Raw genomic sequence first — 16,873 nt, 5'->3', positions numbered from 1 at the left:
TACCAATTGGTCAGACATGGGGAGATGTATAGCATCTTCAGGCCGAATACAGGTGAAAGCGGCTCCGCAATCCGCCATCACTTCCAATGGTTGATCATTCACTTTCACCACTATTGTTGGATCTTGTTCCGGCCCTGACACTACCAGCTGACACCCCCCTTCCGGGTCTTCTGGGCACCCCTAGAACCCTGGTTCCGGACCCCTATAAGGGTTCACCGGTCCCCGGGGTGGCCGTGACTGTCCCCTAAATCCTCCACTAAAACCTCCTCTGAAGCCTCCTCTGAAGCCTCCTCTAATTGAAGTTCCTCCTTGCCTATTACATTCACGAGCATAATGGCCAAGCTGCCCACAGTTATAACATACTTCTAAAAACTGTTGAGGACCTGGATTAAAATTTCCTCCTCTACCTCTTCCTCTCCATATCTGTGGCTGACCAAAAACTGGTTGTGGAAAGGAAGCAATAGGTGCCACAGATGGCAACTGAGGTGGTTGGAACTGAATCTGATTCGGCTGTGTTTGTGGTGATGGTTGACTTGGTTGAGGCTGGCTCTGCATAACTAAAGCCTGTTTCTTCTCCTTCTTCTTATTATCAACCAATTGTATCTGATTGAGTTTTCTAAGAACCTCCTGATCCTGTTCTTTCTGATCATGCTCCTTCTTCCGATGTAACTCAACCTGATGTGCTATATGATCCGTATTAACACCTTTTTCCATGCTTCCAAGACCAACCACCTCTGCCAGTTTGCTCCTCACTGGTAAGGGCAGCCCTTTCTGTATCTTAGCTCGCAAAATTGATTGTTCCATTTGATTCAAATCTGGATCATTTCCTGTAACATTTCTCCACACTTGATGGGCCCTCGACACATATGCCCTTGGATTTTCCTGCTGTCCCAATGGTTCAATAAGAATATTATCAGGATGTACATTTGTTGGGAATGTATCCCTCAATGCTCTCCACATCCTTCCTCTATTTGCAGCAAACAACTCCGAATCATAAATTGTCGTTGTCGCATATCGATTGAGTCCTGCTTTCTGTAGGATCTCTTCCATAGCTGGGACCCCAAGGAGATTAGCCAAAAGTCTCTTAATATCTCCCATAGCTGGCTGCGTGCCCACCAAAACCTCTTCCAATTTCGAAATCCAAGGATGTGCCCCATCTTGCAGAATAGGCAATTTTTCAAGTGTGTCTGACATGTCTGTATTCTGCCAAGGCTTATACTCTAGATTCTGCCCTCGAACAATCACTGGACACATCTTATCTGACTTCTTACCCCTCTTTGGGCGCAAGTCATACTTTGAAGTGAAGAATTTCGGAGAATCTTTTTTCCGCAACTCTGCCACTTGTATCCGCAACTCCTGTAATTCATCCTCCAATGCTTTTTGGGTTTCTGGACAAGGAGATTTATCTATTTCCACAAGGCACTGATCTATTCTCTTCCTAGTATCTCTCAAAGCCTCCTGTCTCTCCTCTTCTTCCCTAGAGCCAGATGCTGACTGGAGAAGACGCCTAGAGGACAAAGGACTCTCGTCCTCCGAGTCACTGTCTCCGTACTCACTCTCGGTAGTACTATCCTTTCCTGGGCCCATTTTCCCCAATGTTTTACTTCCTCTTCTTTCTGCTTTAGCCAGTATCCGTCTCACTGCTGGATCATATCCGCCAAAGGCCTCATCCGTATCACTCTGAGCATCATCTTTTATTATCATCCTTTTGGACCTTTGTCCACCACAACTCTTCAGAAATGCCTTTTTCTTTTTACTTTTAGAACTCAGGTACATCTCTATAGTTGTTTTAGCCTTTCCCGTCTCTATTATTCGCTCATCCTCATCCATAATATGATAGTTACCCTCCTGACTGATCACCGGGAGCTGAGGATATACATCAGTATACTGTACCTCCTTCTCATACGGTGGGGGACTCTTTACTGAAACTGTATGTGTAAAGGGTGCATTAACTTTTGCCATTAACTTCTCTGTCTTCTTTACATTTTTCTCTATCTCTTCTGCACTTCTCTCCCTCCTTTCCTTTGCAACTGTTAACAACTTCCTCTATTTTCAAACAACTGCAAAATGCCAAGCTCTGTTTCTCTTTTTTCCTTGCGTTTCTGTCCCTTTTTACCTTTCTTCTGGCCCACTTTATATGTGGCCACAAGCACTTGCATTGTTTTAATTACGTCTGGGTTAAGGGTCCCTTCCACTGGCCAAGGTTGTTCAATGTCAGGCCAACGCTTGCTCCATTTTTCTGAAATTCTTACAATACCTTTAACAAGAGGATTATTCTTCTGTACTACATCAACAGGAGTGATCGCTTTCTTAGCTTTAGCATCCATTTTTAACATTACAACAACTCCCTTTTACTTTTATATTTTTAGATCAAAACAAACTAATTAACAAATTATTTAAAAGCACCGCATCACCACAGTCAACAAAATAACAAAATAAATTTGCCAACTTCAGAGGAAACCAAAGACTTATCAAAACAAAGACAAAATCTTCCAAGGAATAATCAGTTCAATCAATCAACCAATTCGATCAACTCAAAACCAATGAACAAACAAACTGAAGGATTAACCAATCCACCAAACCAGCTTCTTAATAATCTATTAAATCATTGAACTTCTCCACAAATAATTAATCAAATCAATAACACTCCATTGTTTAATGGAATACTTTAGTTGGTCAGTCAGTTGCCAAGCTTCCCCTCTATATGACTGTAACATGTAATATCTCATATATGGGTAAACAGACAGATGTACTCTATTAACCCCAGACTCATGTTACAACAACAAATAGAAAGGAACACTATGAGCCTATATGTGAAAAACAAACTAAATATATATCCCCAATACCAATATTTGTATACTAAAGTCTATAAATGAGTATATGCACATATGTGTAGATACAGGTGTTTGTGTAAAGAGTTTGTGGATAAAATCACACTGGCCTTGATCAAACTGGATGCTGGACCCAGACGCGCTGTCATCAGCAGGCCCCAGTTTATGTGAAACAAGGTCAGAGGTCTTGTCGTCTGCCCTTTAGGGGATCCAATTTCAGATGCATCCCATCATCTCAGTTTTCCCTCCGTTCTCATACACCATGGTTAAATAGAGGAAAAAGAGAAGACAAAACAAAAGTTCAGTGTCTCATGAATGCTCTAAATCCTTATAAACACTTACAATATACAATTCTATATAATTCACACACATTATCTGCTAGCATTAAAATCAATTTATTCTACCACAAGGGATATTTCCCCCAAAAATGTCTCTCATTTTTCCTTTCTCCCTCTCTCTCTTTTTTCCCTTATTTTACGTAAGCTACAATTATTAACAAACACAAATCAATCATAATCAATCATATTACTCTCCACAGACTATATCTCCTTGTGTTGATTTTAAGTCTAAGTATTAGTTTTAGCTTAATTACTTTAAACTAACTCAGATATCTTTAAAATTATTAAACTACTTATTGAACTAAATTATAATCACCTACTATATCTCTCCAACTCTCTGTCTTACAAGAAAAGAAGGGAGGGGGGGCACCCTCACCGCTCCTCTTGTCCAACATGCAAACTCACTGACTCTCAACAGGAAACTCCACCTCCTGCTCCTCCTAAAATTAGCAAGAACTTCCAGTATACACTGACCCTCAAAGAGTGAACATCTAACTCAACTAACGTGCATACCTCAGAACTAAACCAACCCCATGTAATAAAGCACAAAGTCAAAGACAAGAAACACACACCCAGACACAGAGACAAGCACGGACCAGCCGTCAAACAGACAAAAACGCAAAACCAAATAACATCATCCCCAAAAACACAAACAGCGCTGAATCCTAAATTTAAATCAACTTATTCCTAATTTAGTTCCCTCATTTTTTCATTTCATTTTTTTAAAACTTCTCACTCTAATCAAGCTTCTCAAAAACAACTCGTCACTTAACAAGTTTCTTCATAATGCATGCACACTTTTTACTTCTGGGCTCATTCAGCCCCTTCTTAATCTTCTTTTTCTCAAACTTTATCTTTGTTTCTCTTTTATCTCTTCTATTTTTCACTTATCTTCTCTATTTTCATTCTCTTTTCCTCTTTTGTCTTTATCTTCTCTTTTATCTCAACTTTATCTTCTCTTTTATCTCTTTTCTATTCTTCATCTCTTTATTTCATCTCTTCTTCTCTTTTCTTTTCTTTATTTTGCCAATTTCCCTGGGCCCAGGGTTATTTTCTCTTCCTTTTTGTTTTTATTTTTCCTTCACACAAATTCGACTACTTCTTAAAGCCAACTTTCACGCAGTGTCTAATTTACACATGTCTTACCGTTAAGAAGTTATGGGCCCTGACTTCATTAATCTCGCATGGTTATTTAGCTTACTTAAACGTTACTAATTCGGCTATTCTACACTTTTTGATTCAATTTCAATTTACCTTTTCTCTCTCTTTTATCTCTATTTCTTCTCTATTCTCATCTTTTATTTATTTTCTCTATTTCCTTTTCTTCATTTCTCTTCTTTTATTTCTTTTCTCTATTCCTTTTGTCTGTATTTCTCTTAAATTTTCTTCTCTATAGTACTCCCCCCTTTTTATGCGTCTTTCATGACGCAAAAACCCAATTTAGACGGAAAGCCACTCCAAACATCAACACATCAGGGCATGCCAGCACAAAAGATTCTTTACAGTGTGACCCATCAGCAAAAGCACAACAGCCACCACGAACAAACCAGCGCGCCAATTGTGAGGAAATGCTCACCTTTTTTTTTGTGCACGGGCACGGGAGTAAGTGCGCTGAAGCTGTCGACGACGCTGCAGGCCACAACACGTCCGGGTATCGTGACGCCAAAACTCTTGTTGTTTCTTGAGTAGTGATGATGTGAAGATGATGAAGAAAACATCCGCTGACACCGACTTGATTATATAATAAAAAGTTTATTACAAAAAAGTTCAGCATCAACCAGGCACCATGGTTTGCCTGTGAGAGGACTCGAAGCCAATATGAATCTCTCTGCCCACAAGACATGTAACGTGGCTTATATACATTTGGGTGTCCTTTGTTCCACAGACAACTTCACACATATGGTATCTCTCAGGGGAGCCTCCCGCATAAGTTACGACGTAGAGAAGACTGCACTTTCTCAAAACGTATAGAGGGCCTCACACAAAAGCCAAAAGATACGACACTCTTAACATTCCATTGGGAGTTGAACTAAAGGTCTCTTCCCCTTACCAAAACAAATCGTATAAAGTAGAACTTCAGACACCACAGCATGGAACAAACAGTGAGATTTCGGGTTGTCATCAATCATGAAGTCAAGAAACTTACTCTCGACGGTGGCATTCCCTCATCTGTAGATGAATTAGTTGCAGCTGTAAAAGAACATTTTTCCATCCACACAGAAATAAGTCTTCAGTACAAAGACAAAGACTTTGATGACTTCTTCGCCCTTATCTCTACAAGTGAACTGAAAGATAAGGATACACTTAAAGTAGTGTATATACCGCTTAACCTGACACTGACCATTGTTCCTGAGGAAAGCACCCCTAATGCATCAGATGTGTCCTCTCTTTCTGATTGTGCCTCTCTCTCTGTGGACTCGGACGATGACATCATTTTCAGTCCCCACGTCGCTGAGAGGCAGAACCCATGGCCTCCTGTATTTCCAATTCCAACTTTCTCACACAACACTGAGCTGGCTTTGAGGCAAGGCAATGAGACTTATTTAAGAGATGGAACGACACCGACATCACCAAGTATAAAATCGGACATCCTGGAACGGCTGGCAGAGACAATGTTTTCTTACACGGCTTACCCTAATGATGCTGAGAGGTGTGCTGTAGCACAAGCGCTAGTGGATAAGCATCCGTGCCTAAAGGAGCCAGGCTCTTTTAACGGAATTTATGGGTGGCAACAAAGCCTGAAATACAAATGTGGAAACTACCAGACAAAACGTAAAGCACTGGGAAGCCCTGAACTCCTGATAAACTCGATGAAACACAAGAGTGGAGATGACAGAAAACCTGCTAAAAACATCAAGAGAGCAAAGAAGGCAGAAGTCAATTTTCTTCCTTCACACTCAGCTGGTGAAACTGACGATACCCTTGAGAATGTGAGACTTGATCTCATTGAAGCCTGCAAGAAAAAGGACAATGTCAAGAGCATAAATTACATGATGGCCAAGACATACAGCTACAGAAGAATGGAAGTTGTTGTGCAATCCCCAGGAGTGGCAGAATTTAAAGAAAGGTGGCCTGCCCTCTTCGAACCATTCCAGGTAAATCATTTCTCATTTTAGTGTTCCTGAGCCTACATTTATTAAAAATAATAATAATGACTGCATAAAATGCAAAGGCTGCGTTTACACCTCCTGAAAGTCCCAAACACTTGCTGTCTTTCAGATCAATGAGGAGTTTCGTAGGTGCACTGTAGTTCCACTAGAGTCAGCGTTTATGTCCCAGCTGGACAGGTACACTCCAAAGCTCCTGCAGCTGTTCAGTGCAAAGGGAGGAGCAGTGGGTCAGCGCATCAAGAACATGTTGATGGAACTGATACAGGTAAGGCAAGAGTGTTTGGGAAAAAAGTTACAGGATCATATTAATAGAATGAGTAATTTGTTGTTCAGTTGTTTTGGTCCAGATGGGTGAATGTTTCAATTAATATTTTGGTTTCCTTTACTAATTTTAATGGGTTTTCAATCAAAATACATAAGCTCTATTTCAGTGTTCTTCAACCATGGTCCTCAGGGCCCATTGTCCTCCATGTTTTAGAGGGAAACATCTAAAACATGGAGGACAGTAGGCTTTGTCCTCCATGTTTTAGATGTTTCCCTCTAAAACATGGAGGACAATGGGCCCTGAGGATCATGGTTGAAGAACACTGCTCTATTTAATGTAGTGAAGAACCACAGTGGTAATGGCAAACAGATTTGATTGACAATGCCTGCCTGTATGATTGTGTTTAATTATTCACTTATAACTCTAGGATCCAATGACTTCAGTTCTTAAGAAGAGAGATGTGACCCTGAGATGTCTGATTGAGTATATGGGAGAGAGTGTTGAGGAGCTCATCTCTGACTTCAAAGTAAGTTTGTTTCAGGTCAGTCTCTCAGTCAGGTCAGTCTCTCAGTCAGGTCAGTCACACTCAAAAAGAAAAGAAACATAAAACCACACTCAAAACTACTGAAACATGATGGAGTTTCCTTTCCAAATGACACTAAGTTTAGTTTTTGTTTTTTTTGTTTTATATTTATTTATTATTTCAACAAATGAGACATTTCATTCTAATCGTGTTCTATTTGTATGTCATACAGGGAACAGCAGAGAGAAGTATACACGAGGAACTGAAAACTCAAAGTGTGAGGATCTACACTTGCCAGGAGCCAGATGCTGCTGGTATCATCATTGAGGGTGTCCCAGTGCTTACTGGGCTTGAAACTCTAGCAAGAGCATGCTGCCTACTCCTCGGAATAACATATGCCCTAAATCTGGAGTATCCACCTAAACTCTCGAAGACATTTGAGGTCTTCCAAAGACTTTTTGTTGGACTGGACTCATTGCGCCCAAAACCGACAGCCAAATTCATGACTCTCAAAAACAAGCTTCTTGCCTAAGCTGGCGCACCTGTGAACGGTTTTAGTTCCTGTTCAACAATGTCATAGTTGGATTTCTAGATTTATTGACGTGTCAAAGAGAGCTGTGGAGCTCAAAGGACAGCACCTACTAATTGTTCTTTTAATTGTCCTTGTGAGCAGGTGTAGGTGGAGTTTCTGATAAATGTTTTCATTGTGAAGGTTTTATCCGCAGGTCGGAATTTTATTCTGCAAATTGTTCAATTGTTGAAATGTTCTATATATCGATCTTAAAATCCAAAACTTTGTTTTGTTATCATGCCCTTGGGTATATTTCCATATGCTAAAAATACTCAGGTGTTCTGTTCAGCACTTTAAGATCAGGTCACAGATTACTTTGATCTATTTTAGTGGAGTTTCTGATAAATGTTTTCACTGAAGGTTTTATCAGCTGCAGGTCAAAATTTGTATTCTGTAAATTGTTCAATTGTTTAAATGTTCTTTTATATGCATCTTAAAATCCAAAACTTTGTTTTGTTACCGTGCCCTTGAGTATATTTCCATATGCTAAAAATACTCAGGTGTTCTAATCAGCACCTCAAGGTCAGGTCACAGACTACTTTGATTTATTTTGGTTTTAAAAACAGAATTGTATGTAAACAGTTCAGAACCATGAAGTTGCAGAAAATTCTTTTGGTAAATAAAAATTTTGGACACAAATATCTCTCTCTTAAATGTAACAGATTTTATTAGTTATTTCGTACTAATTTTATAAAGTAATTTAAACATTAAAAACATGCAAAAGAATTTTTATTTAAAATCAATAAAATTGAGTGTGTCACAACTGAACTACACTCAGAAAACTTTAACTACGCTCTACTCAATTTAATCTGTGTAACAATATTACACACAATATATTGAGTAAATTTGAAAGCTGTGAAATCAGTTAGATTTACCTTATGAATTAAGTAAATGTACTTGAAAATTTTAAGCTGATCTGGATAACTACATTGAGTACCATGCAATCTAAAATTTATTTTATATAATTAAAATTTTTAGTCTATGCAATAGTAACCCTAAATTTGAACCACTCAAAAAATTGAGTAGAAAAAATTACAATGTTAGGTAGATGTAACTGAAAATGAGATTATTATTTAACAAAACAAATCTGCTACATTTACTTGATGTTTTTAACAGAATGTAATTAATAATGGACTATCAAATATCAGAAAAAATATGTTCTATTTACTTAATGTTTTAAAATGTATTTTCTCTTTAATCTAGGAGTACTTCAGGTCAATATATGAAACAAAGAAAAAAACAAAAACAAAGCAATTCTACACGCCAACATTTTTAATTAAACATTTATTTGTCTACTTTGACAAATATAAAATATCAACTTTATCTCTGAACAGAGTCTGAGATTTCTCAACTTGCAGTACATAAACTCTGGGTATATTATCTACTGGTGGTTTGATTTTCAACATGAGCATAAGAGCATCCAGCTGAAATGAATACAGCATATGGCTGAAATGCAATGCAATGCAATAACACATTAAACTTCTATACTTCGGTCAGGTAAACCTTGCCAATGAAAAATTCCCTCAATCAGAGAGGATCTTGCTGAACAGTACCCAGCAACTACATACAGAGGTAACTCTTGAGACTTTGAATTGATTTTTTCTCACCAGTGAGCATGACATTGTTCATGTGAGTATCCGGCTGAAATGAATGCAGCATATGGCTGAAATGCACCAAAAACTACATTTTAATGACATTAAGACTCTTATGTAAACATTAACACATTAAACTTCTATACTTTGGACAGGTAAACTTTGCCATTGAAAAATTCCCTCAATCAGAGAGCATCTTGCTGAACAGTAGCCAGCAACTACATACAGAGGTAATTCTTCAGTCTTTGAACTTTGTTGGAAAGGTTTCCAGAATCCAGCTCCAGCAGTACTTTCTGGAATACCTCAAAACTGTATTTGAGGTTCTTGGGGTATCGCAGATCTAATGCATAGGTCAGTCCCATCAGATAGCAGCAGGCTCTGCTAAGATCCCCAAGACTGCTGAGGACGGTGTTGCCCTCAATCACTATGCCAACATCAACTGACCCATCTTTCCGCAGCAGGTAAATCGTCATCACTTCATCTGCCAACTGCTCTTGAACACTGGCTGATCCATCCACAGCATCCTGCAGACATTGTAAAGATAACTGTTAAGAGCTTACTTTCAACCTGCATGTCACAAGACAAATACCACCTACTAACATAAAAGAGCATAGCAGGACATTAAGTGAAGAAAAACACACTAAAAACATGTCAGTTAGGTTCAGTGGCGGCTGGTGGTGAAATTGATTGGGGGGGCTAACAAATAAATTATAGCCATAGAATAAAATAAAAGTAAAAGTAACACACACACACAGACACACAGCTGTTTGCAATTTTGTTCTGACGAATACGGCGATTTCGGTGCTACTCAAGCTAGCCGTAGTGAGCAACACACTTCCTGTTATCTTCACAAAATAAAATACCCGTTGCCATCATAAGGAAAGCCATTGCAACAGAATTGGTGCTTTTATTTTGAAAATAGGAAGAAAACCTACCCTCGCTGTAGCTAACTTGAAACGCCGTTTTAGCATATCTCATTCTGTTAACGGAATTTAACTGCTCATCACGCCGTACCGGAGAGTCTCGGCCCTCCGTCTGTGCTACATCATGCTCAGTATCCATTTGGGATTGTTCTCGGACCTTCGTTACTTTTTAAATCAACTATAAATCTAAACAGAGAGCTAATGAGACATAATAACACAATGGCCGACATTAGCAGCAGAGTAAATAAAAAATGAATTGTTATATTATTTAAACTGTTGCTGTTCAGTAGTTTCATCCATAAAAATTCTTCTTCTTCTTCTTCTTCTTCTCCTCCCATCTTGTCATTGGTCTGTAAACGTCAGTGTTGGGCTAAATGAAATCAGCCTAAATGACAAGTAAATCACGGGAGTGGGACATGACACCTGTCAATCATTGACCTGGCGTCAAGAGGAGGCGCAGGTGAGGTGCCAGCCGTATCGTTGTAATAACGCAGAAATTCTCTAGGGGGGCGATAGAAGATACGCATTATAGCTTTAAGAATTTTATCAATCACGTTAAATTCCTATCAATTTATGTATTATGTAAGGGATAATGTAGAGGGCAGGGGTTGTTATGGAGAAATATACCCCCGTTTTATTTCTTCATAACAACCAACTAAATCTATATTATTATTCTTATTATTACTATGTATTATTATTGCACAGTTTACAAGTGAAATAATTAATTTGTAACATAATATTGATCAAAGTACGATGGGCGCGTTTGTGTCGCGGACTTGTGGTGCCACTGGTCAGAGACGAGAGCTGTCAGAGGCTCTGATCATGCAGGTTTGGTTTTCAGCAGCGGTGTGGAAAACGAGCCTCCACTCTCTCTGTAACAAGCTAAAAGTCATTTATCTAACATCACAATTAGTCCGAAGCTGTTTAATGAAGGTAAAAATGAAACACAAGGTAAATATCCTGCTCCTCTGATCAGAGCGGCGTCCACGGTGTGTTGACAACAGACTGTTATAGGCTACTGAAATAAAAATAAAACAGACACGCTTCCACATTTTGAAAGTGCTTGTGATTTTTTTTGTACAAGTGCAGCCAAAGACCAGGCTGAAGAGAGAGGGACGGCAGAGCTACTCCATTCAGCTGCAGGTGAGCCAGGTGGAGAGTGCAGCCTCTTCTTATTTTTTTTTTTAATGCTGACATGAAGCACAAGCACACAGACATCAGTTTATGTTGTCGTCTGACATTCCTTCACGGGGACTGCCCTACATTACTGGCACATGTCCTCCCGTGTACCTTTTTGCTGCCAGTCGAATTCTGCACGCACATGAGCATTCACACCATAGCCACACACGTTTAAAAAAATTTTTAATATGAATATTAACGATTAATCAATAACCGATCATTCATTTTCCTGATGATGAATCGAAAAGATTTCTTCAAATGGCCATCCCTAATGTCCACAGCTGCTTTATACCATATGGAAAGTAGCTTCTTCTTTGTGTGCAGTAAGGAAAAAATTAACTGTACTGCAGCCGTGCACTTGAGATTACATTTGTTAAAACCTTTAAAATCATGAAAACTACAGTATTATACTAACCTCAAAGTCCTTGAATAGGGCACTAGCATCTTCTGCAAGACAGTCAATAAGGCATCGGATGACAACCTCCCTTGTCTGCTCAATGGGGATTCCACTCTGCCGAACAGAAAGTATTTCAACTAATAAAATGCAACACTACACATTGAAGCAGAGCTTTGATTCATTGGAAAAACTTGTGTCAAACATTTCAATTGAATTTACATTAGAAAAATTTAACTGAAGTTGGAGAGTAGTGATGTAAGAAAAAAAAAAGAAAATTTTTGCATATGACAAGGCAGAAGCCAAAGCAGGCGGATGAATATAAATGGATATTGTGGTGCGGTGTGCAGAGGATGTGAGAGATTGAGGGACAGAAAACTAAGGAATAAAAAGTAAGAACTGTTAAAGGGGCTGTATGTAAGACTGTGGCTAAAACTGTTGCTGGAGTCAAATTCAAAAAATGTTCTTCACACTATAGATGAGCCAACATATGATATGACCCCGTGTGATATCAAGGAAATATGACCATAAACTATAATTGATCAAATTTTTTTTATCGTTATCTCAATTGGAGCCTGTTTTATCTCCTAGCATAGCTACAGCTCAGTGGTAGCTTAACTGGCAATCCGGAGGCTGAAATGTCACTGATGCTGTGACTGGGACAGAGCTGTGGGGTGGCGCAAAAGGCCAAAACACAAAATCAAAACATAAACATGATTTGCACGCTGCAAAAAATTTTTTAAATGCAAATATTCTGGCTATACTATTGTTGTCAGATCAGTATTTCAAATGAACATGATTTCTTAGTCTCTGATGACATACTGTGTGATTTCATGTTTACTTGATGTGCATTTCATACATACAGCGCCTTTAAGGAAGACTGGAGGATAGGATGAATAATGAATAGGAAGGAGAGTCAGAGAGGATAAAAGTAAGTCTGATTTGGATATTAATATGTAATTATTGATGGTAATTAACTTAACGGAGAGAAATGTGAATGAGACAGGTGGAATTATGATTATTGCAGGTAAGGTACAAATTGAATAGGTGGAGGATAATTTTTAATACCTGAAGTAGAACAGTCATTTGTGCTTGAATTCTTGCTCCTACAGCGCCTTTCTTTGCTTGAAACAAGGACAGCAGTTTCGGTGTATACAGGTCCAACATCTCCATGAATTTTGGCTCGACATTCTGTTTTGTGAGCCTTTGAAACTCTGCGCTAACCTGAAAGAGAGATATGAAAAAAGAGACAAAAGAACTGGTGACAACAAAAACTTAAGTCCATACTTAAGTATAACTGTATAATTGTGAAACATACAGATTTTCAGTCCATAATGTGTTGAACACTCTGCTACAACAATTCCAATTACTCACTTGTGAGACATTAAACAAGGTAGGCCACCTGTCCTTGATGTCACTGATGCTCATCTGTAGGCTGACAACATCATGTCTCCTGTGTGCAAAAGTTCTGCACATCAAGTCCTTGATGACTGTGCTGTCTCTCTTCTTTGATTCGGCGATTAGTTGGTTTCGGTTCAGCTCTTGTTGTTTCTTACCGTCTCCTGCAGGATAGTGTGGAAGAAATACCACTTCTCCTTTCCGTGCTTTCTTTATGTTCTTTGCAGCAGAAATGATTAAATAAAATGAAATAATAAATAATTTTAATGAATAATTTTATATTTGTAATTTAGTTCAGATTTCAAAAATATGGGGGAAAAGATAGGTCTTTTTGCATATGAAAAACATCAAATTCTTCTGTACATTATTAATAGATGCCATTTACCTTCTCTGTTATGTCTTTATTCACCTTCTCTCCTTTAGCAGTGTTGGTGCTGTAGCAGTGTTGGTTCTGTAAAGGAGACATCAACATTTTTAACATGCTTGACAAAATGATTCAACCTTTACTTGCTCTAGGTATCAAGTGTTTCCCCAAAAATATCATTAAAAAGTCTTGACAGCTGAGAACCCCTGCACCTCTCAAAAGGAGGTTGGAAACCTCTTCTATAATACTTCTATACATTATTTTAATATTTTTCACCATGCTAAATATGACTTTTAGCTTTGTAAATATCTAATGTTATCACAAGAAAATATGAATAGCTAACTTTCGTCTACCTACAACTGTTATAAATTCACACAGACATTCACATTAAATGTGCGACGTCTACGACTGAGTTTACATGAATAACCCCGATTGAAACTCTGATACAGTACAGTAAATAATGCTAAACTTTCACAATGGAGACAGCAGGCAGTCGGAGCAGATCGAGGTCCGGCTGCAGTGCAACATCAAAGGGAGTACAGTCACGGCGGCGGCCACAATTGTTAGATTACATCAATGAGACCAACGTTTATCTCCTAAAAAGAATAATCAGACGGCGGTAAACCTCTAAAAAAAAAACCTGCGTGCGTGTGTTTATTAGCGATCTTTACCGGGGCAACGGCGGAGCTCTGGCCGGCCGACGAGCTCTGCTGGCGGCTGCTGCCTCTGTGAGGAACGCCTGTAGCTCCAGAGCTCCGGCACTACGTGGCTGTTCCCACAAGAGCTTCCCATCGGAGCGCATTGACGTCAACGCGACCTCTTGTTAGAAAAAACTAAGTAAAACCGAGTAAAACACGGCGGCTAAATACACAGACACAGAGAGAGTGCGCGGTGAAAGCTAAACGTCCGATGGTCCGTTAGCTGTGAAACTGTGTGTTAACCGAATGACCACCAAATTGCTCAGCTAACTTAAGTTAACACACGGGTTAACTTAACACACAGGTTAACTTAACACACAGGTTAACTTAAGTTAGCTGAGCAATTTGGTGGCTAATAAACTGGCAACAAAGTTAGCTTATGCACAACAGTATGGTGGCGACAGTATTTAAAAGAAAAAAAACAACACCCAGCATTATATGAGGGAAGACAGGGTCGCTATTGATTTAAAAATTGCAAGTGCTCTACTTACGTCGTATAGTCCTCGATATAAGTTCACCGTGGTCGTCTGTGAGACCGTTTCTTGCCTCCTGTTGCTGCAAAACGCAGGATAGATTTCCCATGAATCCACTCTTTGCCCGCGAATGGGGCACGTCATGACGTTCTGCGTAGCAAAACTTACTCATTTTCTTACGTTGTTGTTAGATATGAAGACTATTGAGTTAGAATGAGTAATAATTAAAGTTGTTGAAACTGATCAGTATAATTGCTCCATACTCAAACATTTTCACTCGTATTTACAAAAAATATTATGTATATATGAGAAACATAATTAGTTACTGAAACACTCATTTCTTTTTGTGAAATAAACTTAAATAACATGTAAATTTAAGACAAAATTAGCTGTTGGATTTTTAAGCATTTATTTTTGTACGTTTAACTCAAATAAGCACTTAAGTGATTTTCAGAGATTTTATTAAGGTAGTATACCTTTTTATTATTGTGATATTTACTAAGACCCTGGATTATTTTTCTGAGTGTAGGACTGAACCCAAATGCACGACTCTAGAGACGAGGTCAAATATACAATCTTTTAATATCAAAGTAACAAAGGAAAATCACTCAATCGAGGAAGATCTCAAACTAACAAAAAACACTCTGATGAGGAAAAAATACTATAAACACAGAAGAAATCAAAATCACTCTTTCGAGGAAAAATAGCTATGGCTGAGGAAAAATAACAAGACAAAGTATCAAAATAACATAAGACAAATCTAAGGCAAAACAAAGTATCAAAGAATACAAAACCTGAATTGACAAGAGTTGTGGAGTAAACAGACGTGGGTTCTCTGGCACACAAGACAAGACGAACTGGCACAGGACAAAGGGAAACACAGACTATATACCCACACACATGAGGTAATGGGAAACAGGTGGAAACAATCAGGGCCGGGCAGACAATCAGACCAGTGGGATCACACAAGGGGGAAGGAGCAAGTTACCTGAAACGAGAGGAGAGTTAGGTGTCAAAATAAAACAGGAAGTCACGAGACAACATAGACACAAGACAAAAACTAAACATAACTTAACCTGACTTCTTGGACATGACAGAGTGCATCCAAGTCAATTTCTTAACATATAATATAAATTTTACTTTATTTAATTAAGTATGACGTAGTTAATAACTGACTGTTTTTTAAGTTAGGTAAACTCAATTTTTTGGCTTTTTATTCAAGGCTATACTAAAAAATTTTAACACAGTAAAATACAAATTTTTGAGTTTTCCAGAATCAAAAAAACAAGAAGTTCACTAAACTACTAAAAAGTGCTTGGAAAATGTTGCCTTATTTTTTTTTAGTTGGATCCAAGCAATAGTTTTTACAGTGTAAGCTTTTTTTGGGTATGGTCTTAAGCTTTGGAGTACATACTATTGTTACATATGACGAATGAAACACAGATAACATTTATATCCTGGAATGTTAGGGGGTTAGGTAAAATAGCTAAACTGAAACAGGTCATACATAGAATTAAACAATTGAAAGCATCGATTGCCTTTTTACAAGAAACCCACCTATTATCTAATGACCTACTGAAAATACAAAGAAGGTGGCCAGGTCAGGTCTATTCAGCATCATATGCATCTAATGCAAGGGGGGTAATAACTTTAATCAACAAATCTATTCCATTTAAAGTGTCAAAGGTTACAACTGATGGGGCAGGCAGGTATTTAATCCTTCAAGGTTCGATTACTGATGTGAATATAAATCTTGTAAATTTGTATGGACCAAATTCTGATAACCCAAAATTTTTTGAAGAACTATTTTTACTTTTAGCTCAGATGCCAGGCTATTTTCTCATTGGAGGAGATTTTAATACAACCCTGTCGACAAGCCTTGACAGGCTTAGGGGTTTGGATAACATCCATACACAATGCAGGAAGACTTTGCATAATTTTATGCAAGACCTAGACTTGTGTGACCCATGGAGAAGAAAATACCCAAATAAATCAGAATTCTCCTGCTTTTCACCATCAACAAAATCATACTCGCGTATAGACTATTTTTTGGTTTCAAATAATTTATTTCCGCAGATATATGATGTTACCTATGAACCCATTGTGATCTCAGATCATGGCCCAGTCAAGCTGACATATAATATGCCCAAACTCATTAAAGGTCCTTATAGATGGAGGCTGCATCCAAAATGGTTACATGATACAAAATTCATG

General features: G+C 38.4%; 1 protein-coding gene across 1 annotated transcript; it reads left to right on the top strand.

Annotated features, from left to right (window-relative positions):
• Positions 1-5,259: 5,259 nt before the first annotated feature.
• Positions 5,260-7,599, top strand: LOC146304332 (uncharacterized). The gene is made up of 4 exons (XM_084714173.1): positions 5,260-6,264; positions 6,389-6,544; positions 6,972-7,070; positions 7,213-7,599. The coding sequence occupies exons 1-4, from the start codon at positions 5,260-5,262 to the stop codon at positions 7,597-7,599; spliced, it is 1,647 nt and encodes a 548-aa protein (XP_084570299.1).
• Positions 7,600-16,873: the final 9,274 nt, after the last annotated feature.

Source organism: Lutjanus erythropterus, unplaced genomic scaffold, assembly GCF_056507025.1.
Source record: "Lutjanus erythropterus isolate fLutEry1 unplaced genomic scaffold, fLutEry1.hap2 Scaffold_155, whole genome shotgun sequence".
NCBI classification, from domain to species: Eukaryota; Metazoa; Chordata; class Actinopteri; order Lutjaniformes; family Lutjanidae; genus Lutjanus; species Lutjanus erythropterus.
The sequence above is the reverse complement of the archived record's forward strand: the minus strand, read 5'-3'. Positions and strand labels throughout refer to the sequence as shown.